Source organism: Lampetra planeri, chromosome 36 (assembly GCF_965212315.1).
Source record: "Lampetra planeri chromosome 36, kcLamPlan1.2.h2, whole genome shotgun sequence".
Lineage (NCBI taxonomy): Eukaryota > Metazoa > Chordata > Hyperoartia > Petromyzontiformes > Petromyzontidae > Lampetra > Lampetra planeri.
The window spans coordinates 9,111,123-9,128,550 of NC_136142.1; the positions used below are offsets into that span (position 1 = coordinate 9,111,123).

A 17,428-nucleotide genomic window follows, 5' to 3' on the forward strand; every position below is an offset into this window, starting at 1 on the left:
GCACACTGCAGCAAACCTGGACTCACGGCAGCGCACCTGGGCTCACCGAAGTCCACCGCGGCACACCGCAGCGCACCTGGACTCACGGCAGCACACCTGGGCTCACCTGGGCACACCTGGGCACACTGCAGCACACCTGGGGCACACCGCAGGGTTGCGCAGTGGTCACACTGTTGCGGAGTTTGTAAGTTCTCTCCTCTACGTGGGTTTCCTACGGGATCTCCGATTTCCTCCCTGAGCTAAAAAAAAAGACTTAGTGCAACTGATTCCGGCCAAAACATCCCAGTGCTGAAACATCACACCGCAAGTGACTCAACTGGCATCGCACACGGCGGCGCTCGCCAACCTGCGTACACACGCCACGGACACACGCACGTGACCAGACGAAGATCCCCCGAATAGCCTAAACGCACAGTTGGGGACAAGTGCTCTTAGCGAGCACACGAGGGGGGTGGGTGACCAGCACCGGTGCATGTCCACACCTGTACACGGGCTGGCACATCTGCACGCGACTGCTCGTGCCAGAGCGTGTGTTCATGGGTGGCTGTGTGTGTGCGCAGGCACGGACGCGCACAGTGTCGCGGTTAGCGCGCTGCGCTACGAACCCGGTGACCCGAGTTCGATTCCCACGCACGGCCAACACCAGTGACGATTATCTGAACCGGTCCTGGGTCTCCGCTAGGTCGACTGGGGAGACAAAGGCGGCCGGGCGTGGTGTTGGCTACCCAGCCCCTCGTGTGCCATGTCGGCCTTTATAGGTGCTCGCTAACAGCACTTGCCCCAACCGACTGTTACAGGCTATACGGGGGATCTTTGTCTTTGTGCAGGCAAACCGGGCACAAGAAGAAGCTCAACTCGTACCTGAGCTTCCCGGAGACGCTGGACATGAGGCCATACCTGCAGCATGGCAGTGAGGAGGCCCCCGACACACACACACACACACACAAAAAACAACAGCTGCCATTCGCCATTAATTGACAGTCGTGTGACCACAGCGCTTGTGCCAGGCTAGGTGCATTTTTCGCTCGCGTGAAGTGTGGAAGGCTCTCGCTGCTGGCAGGAGGTCATGGGACAGGCCCAGGTGTCATGGGTTGACCGACTGAGATGACTGGCAGGTCCACCAGCTGTACCGCCTGCTGTGCCAACTTGCTGCATTTTATCCTCCCGGCGCTCCGCTCGTTGTTGTGAGCATCACTCCTCTGCCCTTGCTGTAGAGCGACTGCCTCCGACTACCCAGTGGCGTCCATCATGAGCCTTCACACAATAACAAAGACAGATATCCCCCGTGTAGCCTTAACCGACCGTTGGGGCAAGTGTTGTTTGCGAGCAGCACCTATGAAGGCCGGCACGGCACACGAGGGGGTGGGTGGCCAGCATCACATTGCGCCAGATACTGATTTAAGGCTGAGTTGACCTAGGGGATGCCTAGGACCGGTTCAGATAATTGTCGCAGGCGTTGGTGGCCGTGGTTGCTGGGTTCGTGGAGCAGCGTGCTCACGGCCACACTGCGCTCCCCGCGGACACACGCACGCACGCACGCACCCTGCTCCACCGGGCCACCCTCACGGCCGCGCTGTCTCCCACCTCGTGTGGACCCTCGTGCCCAGGCGGCGAGGGTGAGTACGAGCTGAGCGCGGTGCTCATCCACCGCGGGGTGAGCGCCTACTCGGGCCACTACATCGCGCACATCCGCGACGCGCGCACGGGCGAGTGGCACAAGTTCAACGATGACGAGATCGAGCGCGTCGAAGGCAGGCACCTGCTGCTGGGCGCCGAGGATGACCTCGGTAGGTGACCCCCCCCCCCCTCCCCGCCCCTTTCCGTAGGACCCCGAGGACCCCGGCGGCTCCAGGACCCTGCCGTGCGTGTGTAGTGGGGAGCGGTGGTGCAGCGGTTAGCGCGCTGCGCTATGAACCTGGCGACCCGGGTTCGATTCCCGCTCACGGCCAACACCAGTGACGATTATCTGAACCGGTCCTGGGCCTCCCCTAGATCAACCCAGCCTCAAATGAGTGCCTGGTACGGTGTGTAAACATTAGCACTGGGGAGACAAAGGCGGCCGGGCGTGATGTTGGCCACCCACCCCCTCGTGTGACGTGTCGCCCTTCATAGGTGCTGCTCGTGAACAACCCTTGCCCCAAGGCTATAGGGGGTGGATTTTTGCCTTTGATATAATTTACGGTTGCGCTTGCTGGTTTGGCACGATGTCCGACGTTTCGGCGGGTGGTTGGGGAGGGGGCTGATACAGGAGCTCCCAGCAAAACAACGACAACGGCACAACCCGGAAACTCGACCGAGAGCGCCCTCATGACGAAGCGCCCTCTGCAAATTCGGCACTTCAGAGGCCGAGAACTTTGTCAGTGCACGAAGCCGTCGTATGCAGGCCCTAGGGGTGGGCTAGGAGATGGCAGTATAGCAAGTGTGTGAGCGTTGACCATTTAGATTCAACGGTGCAGGCATGGTGGGGCGGGTGGGACTGCCTTTTATCCTGTAGCAGTGTGCTGCTGCTGCTGCCGCTGATGACGGTGATGATCCTCTTTGTATGGCTGATGTTAAAGAAACAGATAATAGCGTTGTGGGTAGCGGAGTCCATCACTGTGATGTTGCCTCCCTCGTATCTCGTATTCCTGCTTCGGGCATGGAGTCGGTATATGTTCCACGGTTTGCGACGAAGACGACGACGATTATTATCCAAGAGCGTGGTTCAACTGGGCCCCGCCAGGGGAACGTGGAAAGTCCACCCCTGACGTGGGTCTGATGTGGTTGCCTGTCCGCCCTCCCGTCCCCTCGCCCCACAGAGCCGTCTCGCTCGGTGGGGCGGAGACCCAAGTGCATGCGCGGCGTTCACTCATCGCGCAACGCGTACTCGCTGGTGTACACCGTGCGCGGAGAGCCCACGCCCACCGCACAGGACACCACGCTGCCCGGTGTGAACTCACTCTCGCTCGCTCGCTCGCTCGTTCAGTTGCTTATAAATTCACTCGCTCACTTATAAACTCACTCGCTCACTCGGAAACAACTCACGCACGCTCGCTCTCACGTGCTCGTCGCACACTCACTCGCACACACTCGCTCACGCTCACACACTCGGTCTCACACTCATTGGCGCACGCACGCTTACACACTCTCACGCACACGGTCGCACACTCACTCGCACACACTCGCTCACACACTCACTCGCACACACTTGCTCACGCTCACACACTTTGGTCCCACACTCATTGGCGCACGCACGCTTACACGGTCGCACACTCGTGCACGCTGGCTCTCGCTGGCTCTGACGCTCATCTGCCCGTACGGCTGCACGTTGGTGGTGGTGGGGGGGGGTTGCTTGTGTCTCCGGGTCAGAGTGGCTGGCGGAGAAGGTGCGGGCAGACAACCGCGCGTTTGAGGAGTGGTGCGAGGAAATGAGCGCCATGCGGCAGCAGAGCATTGCCGAGGGTCGTGCCAAACACTCGGAGGTGCGCAGCCTCTACGCCCTGCTGCCGGCGGACAACGGTGAGACCCGGAGGGTGACCTCGCCCGGGAACTCGACACCCCGCTACACCCCGCTACGCCACGACACCCCGCTATGCCACTACACCCCACTACACCACTACAGCACTATACCACTACAGCACTACACCACTACACCCCACTACACCACTACACCGCTACACCACTACCACCCCACTATGCCGCTACACCACTACACCACTACACCCCGTTACACTACTAACACACCGCTAAACCACTACACCCTGCTGCACCATGACCAACACTATACACCAACATACCAACACAACACACCACAACACACCACTACACACCACTACACCGCAGCAAAGGACGCACCGCTACACTTACACTATTATAAGATTCCCCGTATCGCCATAATAGACTTTTTGAGCAAGTGCTGTGAGCGAGTAGCACCTTTGAAGGCACCACGCCTGGCCGCCTTTGTCTCCCTGGTGGCGCTGTTTACACACCGCACCAGGCACTCATTGAGCCCCAGTCGACCTCGGGGGAGGCCCAGGACTGGTTGGGAGAATCCGTCACTGGTGTTGGCCATTTAACAGGAATCGAACTCGGGTCACCCGGGTTCGTAGCGCGCTGCGCCACCGCTCCCAATACACCACTCAACGCCAACACCACTACACAACACCATTACACACCACCTCACTACGGCAAACAATATGCCGCTACGCATACACCACTACACACCACTACATCCCACCGCCCAACTAATGCTCCACATTGCGTCCCCATGGTTTCCCCTGTGCGCCCACATCCCCTTCTGTCGCCCCCCCCCCCGTGCCCCCCCACACCGTGCCCCCCCCCCCCCCCCCCCCCCCGCACGCAGCGAGCGAGTTTGAGTTTGTGGGGACGGCGTGGCTGCGGCAGTGGCTGACGGACAGCGCGTGCGTGCGTGCGCTCGACAACGCCGCGTTCGTGTGCACGCACGGCGCCCTCTCGCCGCACCACGTGGGCAGCGTCAAGAGGATCAGCCGTGGCGCCGCCAACGCCCTGTACCACAAGTACGGGGGCGGCCCGCGACTCACTGGTACGCGCGCGCACGCACGTGGGCATGCGTATGTGTCCGTGTGTGTACCTGTGCCTCGTAGGTGCTCGCTAACAGCACTTGCCCCAACAGTCGGTTAAGGCTATACTGGGGGATCTTTGGCTTTGTACTTGTGCCGATAGTGCAGCTGCCCTATGAGCCCGGCGACCCGAGTTCGATTCCCGCTCGCGGCCAACACCAGTGACGATTATCTGAATCGGTCATGGGCCTCCCCGAGGTCGACTCGGCCTTAAATGAATACCTGGTGCGGTGTGTAAGACAAAGGCCGGCCGGGCGTGGTGCTGGCCACCCACCCTCTTTTGTGCCGTGTCGGCCTTCATAGGTGCTCGTTTAACAGCACTTGCTCCTACAGGCTGTTAAGACGCTACGTGGTGATCTTTGTCTTGTACCTGTGCGCTACTCTGTATAACGCCTGTGTCCCCTTGTGTTACTGTGCAAGCCTTGTGTTTACCGTTGGTATCCGTGCATGTCCCCACATGTACACGCGTGTTACTGTGTATATCCGTGTGTCTTCTTGCGTCACCATGTGCACCGTGTGTGCCGCACCAGAAGCGTCGCTGTGCCGCGACTGTGTGGTGGAGCGCTGCCGGGTGCTGCAGCTCAAGAGCCGACTCAGCGACGACTATCGCACTGTCGGCACCCTGCTCAAGAGCTCCCTGCCTCCCGGGTGCGTGCCCGTGCGTGCGTGCACACGCACGCCGCATACCTGCGCGCACTTACACACGGTCCCTCGGTATACCAGTGGAAGGCGAGTGTATTTGTTTACTCAGTTTATGGTGGGTGGGTGTGTGTGTGTACTCTGTGTGTATATTGAATTTCTTTCGCACCGTACGTAACCAACTGTGCTAATCGGAGGTGCGGAGGAAGGACAACAAACTAAACACAAAAAGCAGTTCTTAAAGAAATGAGTTTTCAATCTAGATTGAAATCAGTATCCGTCCGTGTACTCTCACAGTGTGTGTACATTGCGTGTGTTTAAACATGGATTGTACGTGTAGTATACACACGGGAATGTGTGTGTTCTCGCAGCGAGTGTTACGGTTGTGCGATCGAAGTTTCAGGGCCATACGAGCGATTTGTGCGATCGTGCGTTTGCGCGCACGTGTCGGATTGCTCCTGGCGCGCAGCGAGGCATTCTGGGTGGGCAAGGTGTCCCTGCGGAGCTGGCGGCTGCTCGTGATTGGTCAGTTCGAGGACAAGGAGGAGGAGTCCAAGCCGAGCAACGGGGGCGGGGAGCGGAGCAGCGACGAGGCGGAGCCGGAGCCGGCGGAGAGCGGTGAGCGTCGCCCCACCCATCACCACGGACACGGCCACTCGCGGCCACGGGTGGCGGTAACGCTTACCTCCATGGTAACATCGCTTGCATGTGACGTATATCCTCGTCCGTTTACATTTTAGTATTTACACAGTGCATCGGTCACCCCGTGTACCGTTTGTTTAATGCTTCGGTAACCTAGTTTCATAATTGTGTTGTCGGCTGTACCTCTCTGGCCTCTGTATGCACTGCGGATAACGGTCGTTGCCCCGAATCGTTTTTACCCAGTGTCCTTCATTGCTATCCAGTGCCCTTCATTGCAAGGCCCCTGGTGGCGTTTAGTGCGGCTCCTGACGGTGCGCCCCCCCCCCCAACAATACACAAAGAGTGAAAACACCCCCATCATCATCATCATCGTGCTGCTGTCAAACCCCAACGGTTTCAAATAATGTGCGTGGCGGCTCTCGCACCAGTGATGTCTTATCGGCGAAAGTGCCTCCCCCCCCCCCTCTGAAAATGAGTGAAGAACACTGCCTTCAGACCACACACACCCTGTGTTGTTATTGACGAATGTGTGGACTTGGTTTTTGTTATTTGTGTTCGCGCAACCACCGCCAACGCAGAATCGCCAAATCAATGTTTGTACGATCGGTCTCAAAGTAGCCTGAGACGGCACATTCATTGTAATTCAACTTCGATTTACGTCTGCGCGATATTTTCTATTTCTCGCGCGTCCACGCGGTTGTTCCTGCTCCGATTTGTATTTGCTTCATTTGCCGAACCTTTACCTGGTTCGTTTTGCCTTTGTCATTTTGGTGACCCGGGCCGCTGTTGCAAATGAGACTCCGTTCCTTGTCTCTTGAGTTCTCAACCTGGTTCGGCAAAATAAATGTGACAATCGCACATCCACAGCGGGCGGGAGCTGAGTCCGATTCACGACTCGGGACGCCTTTACTTGCGGAGTTCGTATCTCCCTCCTCCTGTTCTGCATGGGATTCCTCTGCTGGTTTCCTCCCATAGCCCAAGTGAACGCCATAAGTTGTAACCGATAACGGCCAAAACAACTTCCCAGTTTAACACGACGTGGTGGGGCTTTCACGACGAATATTATCCACAATAGAGGTCTTTTGAGTTAGATCGCGTAAATATCAATGTGTCGTTAAACCCGCCACTACCCGACAGCCAGTCAGTAAGGTTTGTCACGTGAACGTTGGCATGTTCTGTGTTGGGTGGTGGCGGGTTTAAAGACATTCATATTTACGCGATCGAACCCAAAAAACCTCTTCCTACTGCTGACAAAGCACCGGCAAATTCGGATTACGCATGTCAACATCGTCACCCACCCCTCCAACACCACCCCCACCTTCTGCGAAAACTTGGCAGGACCCTCCTGGAAAAGAGTTGAGACTCGGTGAGGCTTTCCCGGGTAAACGATCGTAATCAATTATCAATAATATGGGGAGGAAACCTGGACAGGGTGGGGGCCCTATTCATGGCTTGTACCATCTTGACCCCCCCCCCCATTCCGACACCCACCTCCCCCCCCCTCCTTCCCCAGTTCCTGCAGGCGCGAGGACGGCCCGGTCGTCCGCGGAGGAGGATGGTGGATTCAACGACGAGGTCCTGTGTCCACACGGTGAGGGTGGCCGCTCCGGGCAGTCCCAGCCGCTCGTCCCCACCTCCATGTGTCTGTGCATGCATGTGATGCCGTGCGCGTGTGTTCTCGCGTGCGTGTGTTTGTGTGCACGAGTGTCTATGCTTGCGACATGTGGAGCCCCTTGAAGGTACATGTGCTCTGCGAGGAGCGGTAGTGCAACGGTTAGCGGCGCGCTGCGCTACGAACCCGGCGACCCGAGTTCGATTCCCGCTCACGGTCAACGCCAGTGATGATTGTCTGAAGCGGTCCTCCCCTAGGTCAACTCAGCCACAAATTGGTACCTGGTGCCGTGTGTAGAAACCTCGCTGCTGGAGAGACAAAAACGGCCGGGCTTCATGCTGGCCACCCACCTCCTCGTGTAACATGCCGGCCTCCATAGGTGCTCGCGAACAGCACTTGCTCTAACAGTCTGTTAAAAGGCTATATAGGGGATCTTTGTCTTTGTATTATTCCTATGTGTATGTACTCGTGTGTGTCTGTGTACACACACACCCAGGCACACATGGTGAGTGTAGCGGTTGGCGCATTGTGCTATGAACCCGACAGTCCGAGTTCGATTCTCGCTCTCTACCAATGACAGTGACGATTATTTGAACCGGTCCTGGGCCTCCCCTAGGTCTACTCAGCCTTAAACGTGTACCTGGTGCGGTGTGGAAACATCGACAATGGTGCGACAAAGGCGACCGGGCGTGGTGCTGGCCAGACTTCACCCCACCTCGTGTGCCTTGCGGGCCTTCATAGGTGCTGCTCACGAGCAGAACTTGCCCCAACAGCCCATGAAAGGATGTACGGGGGGTCTTTGTCTTTACCTTTGTACCAGGAGGGTTGAGCACGCGGGAGGGCGAGCGCCGCCTCGTCTCGGCCGAGGTTTGGCACAAACTGCGCGGTTACTTCCCCTCGGCGCCGGAGTTCCACAGCGCCGCAGAGCCATGCGCACAGTGCCAGGTGCGGCACAACCACAACGCAACCACAATACAACCACGGCACAACTACGCTAGCAGCGCGACCACCACAGCGGCACACAACCATGCTCGCAGTGCCAGGAGTGGCACAACCGCACCACAACCACGCCACAACTGACGGTTGGTGCCGTGGTTACAGCGGCTGGAGCGGGAGGGGGAAGAGACGGGAGAGATGCAGCGCATGATCGCCACGAAGCAGAAGGGGGCGCTCACCGCGCTCTTCCAGGACAAGGGGCGGCCGACGCTGCAGCCCTGGCCTCAGGTACGCGGGAGAAGACACGAGAAGATGCGGGGAGAATGGAGACACGTTGAAATGCGAGGAGACGCAAGGAGATGTGGGGAGACACGGGGAGATAGGACGAGACGCAGGGAGATACGGGGAGAAAGAGATGCGGAGACACGTGAGGAGAAGCGGGGAGGCGCAGATGTGGAGAATCATGGGCATGTGCAGAGTTACCAAAGAGAGAGACATCGGGAGATATGCAGCGCAACGGAGGGAGACATGGGGAGATGCGGGGGAGACACGAGGTTAATGGGGTTACATTGGGAGGCACAGGAATTCACGGACAGACAGAGAGAGACCCGGAGAGACACAGGAGTAAACGTGGCGCAGCACACCATGGCCCAGGAGAGCAGGGGCAGCAGAGATTGAGAGTTCACACGGCTCGCTATACGTGCGTGTGTGTGTGTACACGCGTCGTGGTGACGTCACCGCCACTTGGTGGCGAATGGCGGTTGTTGTGTGTGTAAATGTGCGTTTGTGCTTTTATGTATGTGCGCGTGTTTGCAGGACACTGAAACGCTTTACGTGGTCTCTCAGTACTTCCTGGATGAGTGGAGGAAGTTCATTAGGTGAGTGAGTCTGGGTGAGGAGCGGTGGTTAGGGCACTGCGCTACGAACCCGGCGACCCGAGTTCCATTCCCGCTCATGGCCACCACCAGTGACGATTGTCTGCGTCGGTCCTGCGCCTCCCAAGGTCGACTTTAAATGAGTACTCTGGTGCGGTGTGTAGACAGTTGTTTACCCTTTCATAGGTGCGCTCTGCCGGCCTTCATAGGCGCTACTCGCGAACAGCACTTACCCCAACAGTCTGCTGAGGCTATACGGGGGATCTTTGTCTTTGTGCGCGCGCGTGTCTCAGGCGCCCGACGCGTGCCTCGCCCGTGTTCTCAGTGGGGAACTCCATGCTGCTCTGTCCTCACAGCGGACTCATGTTTACCCCCGACTCTGTCTCCCATGAGGACGCCTCACTGTGAGTCGCGAGACACGGGGGACACGGGGGACACGGGGGACATGAGGACACGGAGACAGACACAGAGAAATAAGGACACGTGGGGATAAGGAGACATGGGGACACGAAGACACGGGGACAGACACGGAGACACAGAGAGACCTGGGGACACGGGGCAGTGACATGGGGACATGGAGACACGGGGACACGGATGGACACATGGGAGTCACGGGGACAAGGGGACACGGAGGCATGAGGACATGGGCACATGGCGACACGGAGACACGGTGACAGACACGGAGACACAGAGACCTGGGGACACGGGGCCGAGACGTGGGGACATGGTAAGTAACCCGCTGTGTGGCTCTTGCTGTGCAGGCTGGCGCTGGTGTGGCCGCCCGAGTGGGAGGTGATCCGCCGCTCATTCCAGGTGGACCTCGCCATCACCATCACCCGGCGGCCATGTGGGGAAGGGAGCAGCGAAGTCGCGAGCGCGTACATCACACAGCCAGGTACGGACACTGTCAGCGCTATGTGTATGATGTGTATGCGTGTGTGACGCGCAATTGCTGTGTATGTGGGTGTATTTGCACCGTGCGTGTAGACCTGTGTGAGTAACGCACGTGCCGTGTGTGTCTGTGTGCAGGCGTGTGTGTAGAGTGCCAGGCCGCTCGGCGCTCCCAGCAGCAGCGGGACCAACAGGAGTACACACAGGCCACGGTGTACGTGCGCAAAGTCGTCAAGGACTTCAAGGTACACACCCGTGCGTCCACACACACTGCCCCACACAACCCCGTGTGATTATGCAGATGTGCGGGTGTCTGTGTACAGCTGTATCGAGATGTACACATCAAAAAGGCACTCATTAGAAAACCTAGGGCAGGCCCAGCAGCGGGTCACATAATCGTCACCGGTGTTGGCCGTGAGCAGGTCTCCGGTTTCGTAGCGCAGCGCGCTAACCGTTACACTACGCACGCACAGGCATACACAACACAAAGATCCCCCGTATAGCCTTACAAGACTGTGGGGGCAAATGCTGTGTTAGCAAGCGCCTATGAAGGCTGACACGGCGTATGAGGGGTTAGGTGGCCAGCTCCATGCCTGGCCATCTTTGTCTCCCCGGTTCTGATGTTTGCACACCGCACAATCCACTTGTGTGTGGGCCAAGCTGGCCTTGGGGGGGGCCCGTGAATGGTTCAGCTGATGTTAGTTACGGCCGGGGATCGAACTCGGGTCGCCGTGTTCAGAGTGCGTGCAGTGCACGACACCGCTGCTGCCCACACGGCCACGCCGACCCCCCCCCTACACCCGCGTGTGGCCCTGCCCGGCCGCACATGCAGGCAGCGGCGACGACAAAGGTAACGATCCGTGTGCTGATCTCGCGCCCTCCTGTGTGACGCGGCGTCGCGCCTCCTCTCAGGTGATGAAGGAGGCCGTCCCTGAGCTCACGCAGAGCGGCTCGGAGCCCGAGGAGGTGATGGAAGGAACGGACGAGGGCGTGCAGGGAGAGAAGGACCCCGACTTCAGCCAGGTGCGTGCGAGTGTTTGCGCGCCCGTGCGTGGCGTGGCATGCGCGTTCGAGCTCATCGTGAGCGATGGGGCAGTTGTGGAGAGTGCGGAGAGGTTTCCTTACCGGGGTGGTGTGTGTATGACCAACTCCAGTGAGGCAGCGGAGGTCTCTGAATCGGTCGAGCGGCGTTATTATTTCATCGGAATGTGTAACGCTGCTGTGCGGAAACTTTCCTGGCCTGGTGCTCCACACGAAGCTTTGGGTCTTCTTGGGCACGGTTATGCCCTTTAAGGAGCCCCTTAAGGAGCCCCTTAAAGGAACATCTGTGCTGGTTTGAAACATTCAGCTTGGCCTGCCTACGATCCATCTTGGGTTTCACCAGGCTGGATCATGTGAGGAATTCACAGATTCTTGAAAGATCTGGACATAGTCTCATCATCAGTTCACTCTGGCAGGCAAGGCTGTGTTGTCCGGGTCATGCAGCATGCCTGCCGAGCCACCGTATGCCCAAGTTGCTTCTGTTTGGGCATGCGGTGGCTGATGCGCTACAGGAGAATATTGAACCGAGTGAACGTGCCGAAAGCCAGGACTTGCGGTGTCAATATCGGCCTCTGGAAGAGGCTCGTGAAGGACACCACTGGGCAAGTTTGAGGCAGTCGCCCTCCGGCAACAACGGAGGGCGGAGGAGCGACGCTCACAACAACGAGCGGTGCGCCGGGTGACTAAAACGCAGCGAGGTGGCACAATGGGAAGCATACTCTTTGGTTCTTTCGGTAAAGTCACGTAGGTATAAAATAAAATAAATTAAATCACGACGTTTCGGGCGCATCACAAGCATCCATCATCAGGGGGGACAACCACAGCAAGAAACCTGATGACGATTGCTTGTATTGCGCCCGAAACGTCGTCATTTAATTTATTCTATTTTATACCTACGTGACTTTACCGAAAGAACCAAAGAGTATGGATTCCTGCAGTCACGAAAACTTAAAATTTACAGTGGGGAGCGTTTGTATTGCATCTGCCGGTCCTCTCACCAGGAAACCTTCCACACTTTACATGGCCTGAAAGTGCACCTCGGCTGGCACGAGTGGCGTGATGACACTGCCACACATTGGCGGCTGTGTTATTGTATGGCACATGAGCAGTTGTGTTTGCGTGTGTGTGGGTGCATGTGTGCAGGAGGCGCGTGTGTGCGGTTGTTCTTGGAAGTGGGTGTGGGTATGTATGTATGTAGGTGTGTGGCTGTTTACAGGGAGCGGTGGCGCAGTGGTTAGCACGCCGCGCTACGAGCCAGGCCGCCCGAGTTCAATTCCCTCTCACGGCCAACATCAGTGACGATTATCTGAACCAGTTCTGGGCGTCTCTTAGGTCCACTCGGCCTCAAATGAGTACCTGGTGCGGTATAAATATCGCCGCGTGGGAAGACAAAGGAGGCCGGACGTGGTGCTGGCCACCCACCCCCTCGCGTACCGTGCCGGCCTTCACAGGTGGCCCTCGCTAGCAGCGCTTGCCCCAACAGTCTGTTACAGGCCATACGGATGGCGGGGGGGATTTCTTTGTGTGCACATTGCGTCGTGGCGTATGCGTGCGTGCCTTTAGTGGGTGCGTTCCGCCGTGCGTTTGTCACGTAGTGTGTGTGTGTGGAGGTGTGGTCCTATTGTGCAACCACTGGAGAATTGTTGTTGCTGCTGCTGCTGCTCGTGTGGCAATGAAAGGCGCCATTGGTAAATGTCACCGACGCTCCCCCCCCCGGGCGGCATGGTGGGCGGCCGCCGCTGTGCTGACGCTCGCGCCCTACCAGCAGCAGCAACAACAACAACAACAGCAACAACAACAGGCACCTGGGTTCAACTCCCAGCACCAGGGCGCCCCTTTTCTCGTGAAGGAATTTGTACAGTCGCGCCCCCTCTTGTTCTGCGGAGTGGGCAAGTGTAAGTGGGTGAGGTGCTGGGGTTCCCCTAGGTCGACTCGGCCTCAAATGAGTACCTGGGGCGGTGTGTAAACATCACCGCTTAGGGAGACAAAGGCGGCCGGGCGTGGTGCTGGCCACCCCCCACCCCCTCGTGTGCCGTGCCGGCCTTTGTAGGTGCTCGCTAACAGCACTTGCCCCGACAGTCTGGTAAGGCTATACGTGATATCTTTGTCTTTGGGGATTCCCATAGGTCGACTCAGCCTTAAATGTGTACCCGGTTGCAGTGTGTAAACATCAGCACTGGCGAGACAAAGGCAGTCGGGCGTGGCATTGGCCACATCACCCACTCAAATGTGCGCCGCCGTGCCGGCCTTCGACCTCCGTCGGTGCTGCTCGCTAACAGCATTTGCCCCAACAGTCTGTTCAAGGCTATGGGGGGTGGGGGAAATTTTTTTGCCTTTTGTTCCCTTGTTTGTTCTCTGAGCTTGCAATTAACTGTTTGGTTAACACTTTCCGACTCGGGTTAAACGGGTTTATACATTAGCTCGCTCGGGCTGGCCATTGCAGGGCGGGGGTGGGATGGGCGGCGGGGAGGGGGCATGGTAACGCTCCTAGAGATGATGATCGGGGCGGTGGCGGCCACGCTTCTACGTGGCTGCCTGCAAGGCAGCACTCTGTGGAGGCAGCAGCGAGGGTTGGTGAATCGCCGCTCGCCAGCAGACACGAGGACTACGTGAGGGGCTTTTGTCGACTGTCCCCGAGCGTGGGTGGTCTTCCGCTGCTCCGGGTTCTTCCCACACGTATAAACGGTCACCAATTGACTGAAAACATTCGAAGATTTGGAGGACTGCAGAGCAATTGCTGGCCGCTGGCTCTCACCACCTGGCAGCCTTCCAGCTCGTGTCAGTGATTGCGGGGGCTGCAATTTGCATGAGCAACAATGTAGAATCTTCTTGGTTCTTTCGGTAAAGTCACGTAGAAGGGAAGTAATAAAATAATAAGAATAAAACATAATAAAACAATTCTCACGACGTTTCGGCTACAACGCAAGCAGCCGTCTTCAGGTGAAGTATGAGGCACTGCCAAGCTAGGAGCTTATATATAAGCTGAGTTGGAGGTGGAAGAAGAAGAGAGCATATCAAGAGGAATTTAGCATATTCATGGGAAATGCGTAGGAGGTGGGCGTGGGGGTTTCAAAGTCATATTATGTCCATGCATTATGCAGGATCAGCAGCACCAAAGGGAGGGGGGGGGTAGCATTAACAAAGGGAGGGCATGTTAATAGTATGTAGAAGCAATGAAACATGTGAATGGGAAAACGGTGGCAGGAGATCCGCAGCGGAGCAAATAATGCATTCCCTGTGGAGAGCACAAGATACACAGTTAATGCCAGTGAGTGGACTGCGGTCTGAAAGTCACCATAAACGTGAACAACAATCAGTTAAGATCCGAAGTGGTTTATTACGTCCTTCCAATGATTGCTGAGCCAGAATCCATCTTCTCGGTTGAAATTGTCTCTGTGTTTGTATATGTGGATCGCCTCATGAACGAATCTCTCATGGTAGCCAGATGGCTTGCAGAGAACCTCTGTCTTGGAGAAGTCAATGCCATGTGAACCCACTGAATTGTAACAGTGATCTGCCACGGCTGAGGTGTTTGTCCTACCGTGTTTCAGGTCAGCTTTATGTTCACGGATGCGGTCCGAGACATGTCGTTTGGTTTCTCCAATGTAACTGCTACCACAGAGGCAACTTAGTTTGTAGACGCCAGGGTACTGTATGTCTGGAACCACGTCTTTTACAGACGGAACCAGATCATGGATTTTATGTACTGTGTTGAATCGTACCTGAATCTTGTGTTTAATCAGGATTTTGGAGATCTTTTTTGTGACCCCAGCAATGTAGGGTTAGGTGATGGTTTTGAAAGGCTCCTCAGCAGGATCCTTCTTGACGGCTGGAGTGATGGCCTTGCGGATTGTGTAGTCGGAGTAACCATTAGCCTTAAGAGCTTGGCGTACGTGTTTGAGTTCACTGGCAATGTGTTCCTGGTTGGAGATGCATTGGGCTCTATGGTATAGAGTCTTGATGAGGGAGTTCTTCTGGGATGGATGGTGGTGGGAATCCGGTTTTAGGTAGGCATCCGTATGGGTGGCTTTCCTGTAGACAGAATGGCTCATTGAACCATCAGGTCTCCTTTTAATTAGGACATCCAAAAAGGGTAGCTTGCCATCTTTTTCGACTTCCATGGTGAATCTGATGGCTGGGTGTATGGAATTGATGTGGTCGAGAAATTTGTCTAGAGCAGGCCGGCCATGTGGCCTTTCACTGGAAAAACCACCTCTGCGGTACAAAACTCTACTGACCTGGTATCGACAATCAAGGGGATTTCCCTGTCCCCAGACGACCGGCCTGCTCTAGACAAATTTCTCGACCACATCAATTCCATACACCCAGCCATCAGATTCACCGTGGAAGTCGAAAAAGATGGCAAGCTACCCTTTTTGGATGTCCTAATTAAAAGGAGACCTGATCGTTCAATGAGCCATTCTGTCTACAGGAAAGCCACCCATACGGATGCCTACCTAAAACCGGATTCCCACCACCATCCATCCCAGAAGAACTCCCTCATCAAGACTCTATACCATAGAGCCCAATGCATCTCCAACCAGGAACACATTGCCAGTGAACTCAAACACGTACGCCAAGCTCTTAAGGCTAATGGTTACTCCGACTACACAATCCGCAAGGCCATCACTCCAGCCGTCAAGAAGGATCCTGCTGAGGAGCCTTTCAAAACCATCACCTTACCCTACATTGCTGGGGTCACAAAAAAGATCTCCAAAATACAGATTAAACACAAGATTCAGGTACGATTCAACACAGTACATAAAATCCGTGATCTGGTTCCGTCTGTAAAAGACGTGGTTCCAGACATACAGTACCCTGGCGTCTACAAACTAAGTTGCCTCTGTGGTAGCAGTTACATTGGAGAAACTAAACGACATGTCTCGGACCGCATCCGTGAACATAAAGCTGACCTGAAACACGGTAGGACAAACACCTCAGCCGTGGCAGATCACTGTTACAATTCAGTAGGGTTCACATGACATTGACTTCTCCAAGACAGAGGTTCTCTGCAAGCCATCTGGCTACCATGAGAGATTCGTTCATGAGGCGATCCACATATAAAAATACAGAGACAATTTCAACCGAGAAGATGGATTCTGGCTCAGCAATCATTGGAAGGACGTAATAAACCACTTCGGATCTTAACTGATTGTTGTTCACGTTTATGGTGACTTTCAGACCGCAGTCCACTCACTGGCATTAACTGTGTATCTTGTGTTCTCCACAGGGAATGCATTATTTGCTCCGCTGCGGATTTCCTGCCACCGTTTTCCCATTCACATGTTTCATTGCTTCTACATGCTATTAACATGCCCTCCCTTTGTTAATGCTACCCCCCCCCTCCCTTTGGTGCTGCTGATCCTGCATAATGCATGGGCATAATATGACTTTGAAACCCCCCCGCCCACCTCCTACGCATTTCCCATGAATATGCTAAATTCCTCTTGATATGCACATTCTTTTGTTAAGGCTCTCTTCTTCTTCCACCTCCAACTCAGCTTATATATAAGCTCCTAGCTTGGCAGTGTCTGATTCTTCACCTGAAGACGGCTGCTTGCGTTGTAGCCGAAACGTCGTGAGAATTGTTTTATTATGTTTTATTTTTATTATTTTATTACTTCCCTTCTACGTGACTTTACCGAAAGAACCAAGAAGATGAATCCCTGCAGTCACGAAAGCTTTAAATCGAAACAATGTAGAACTAATTATTTTATTTTACATCTCCCACACAATCCGATTAAAACGCCCCAGTGAAGTCGTGTTGCTATTTGCGACTCGCCCTGGAGCAGGCGGCGACAACCAAAATTGACAAAGAGGAGACACTTTTATTTTAATTCGGTAAAAAAAAATCAACTCAAATAGTTCAAGAGCCGCATTGCATGTACGTACGTGTGTGTATGCTGAACTTCTTTCACACCGTACATAGCCAGCCGTGCTAACTGGAGGTGCGGGGGAAGGACAAGAAGCTTAAATGCGCAAAAAAAAAGACGGCGGTCCTTAATAACCAACGCCACGAAGCAGCCCTTGGAGGAGCCGCGGGTTGCTGATCACCATGCCCTAGAGGAAACGGGACCACTTTGGCCAAAGCGTTATAACTGTAGTAGGTTCAAGGAGACTTGGACGACGTAGTCGGAGGCACACTTATTTATTAACCACAGTGTATATTACAGGCCGAGATATACAACACTCGAAGGGGTATCAGCCCCTTC

At 55.7% G+C, this 17,428-nt stretch overlaps 1 protein-coding gene across 7 annotated transcripts in view; it reads left to right on the forward strand.

The window, feature by feature from the left end:
• USP48 (ubiquitin specific peptidase 48) overlaps positions 1 to 17,428 on the forward strand; it is a 39,737-nt gene that overhangs the window by 6,619 nt on the left and 15,690 nt on the right. For 6 of the 7 annotated variants that reach the window (XM_078611509.1, XM_078611510.1, XM_078611505.1 and 3 more), the window contains exons 8-22: positions 828 to 910; positions 1,608 to 1,787; positions 2,799 to 2,927; positions 3,349 to 3,498; positions 4,343 to 4,543; positions 5,111 to 5,228; positions 5,689 to 5,837; positions 7,375 to 7,452; positions 8,294 to 8,418; positions 8,575 to 8,697; positions 9,226 to 9,287; positions 9,578 to 9,688; positions 10,046 to 10,179; positions 10,314 to 10,420; positions 11,088 to 11,198. In XM_078611509.1, the coding sequence (XP_078467635.1) occupies positions 828 to 910; positions 1,608 to 1,787; positions 2,799 to 2,927; positions 3,349 to 3,498; positions 4,343 to 4,543; positions 5,111 to 5,228; positions 5,689 to 5,837; positions 7,375 to 7,452; positions 8,294 to 8,418; positions 8,575 to 8,697; positions 9,226 to 9,287; positions 9,578 to 9,688; positions 10,046 to 10,179; positions 10,314 to 10,420; positions 11,088 to 11,198 (1,861 nt within the window). Of the gene's footprint in view, positions 1 to 827; positions 911 to 1,607; positions 1,788 to 2,798; positions 2,928 to 3,348; positions 3,499 to 4,342; positions 4,544 to 5,110; positions 5,229 to 5,688; positions 5,912 to 7,374; positions 7,453 to 8,293; positions 8,419 to 8,574; positions 8,698 to 9,225; positions 9,288 to 9,577; positions 9,689 to 10,045; positions 10,180 to 10,313; positions 10,421 to 11,087; positions 11,199 to 17,428 lie in introns of those variants that run through there. The other variant, XM_078611511.1, reaches the window with a different exon arrangement.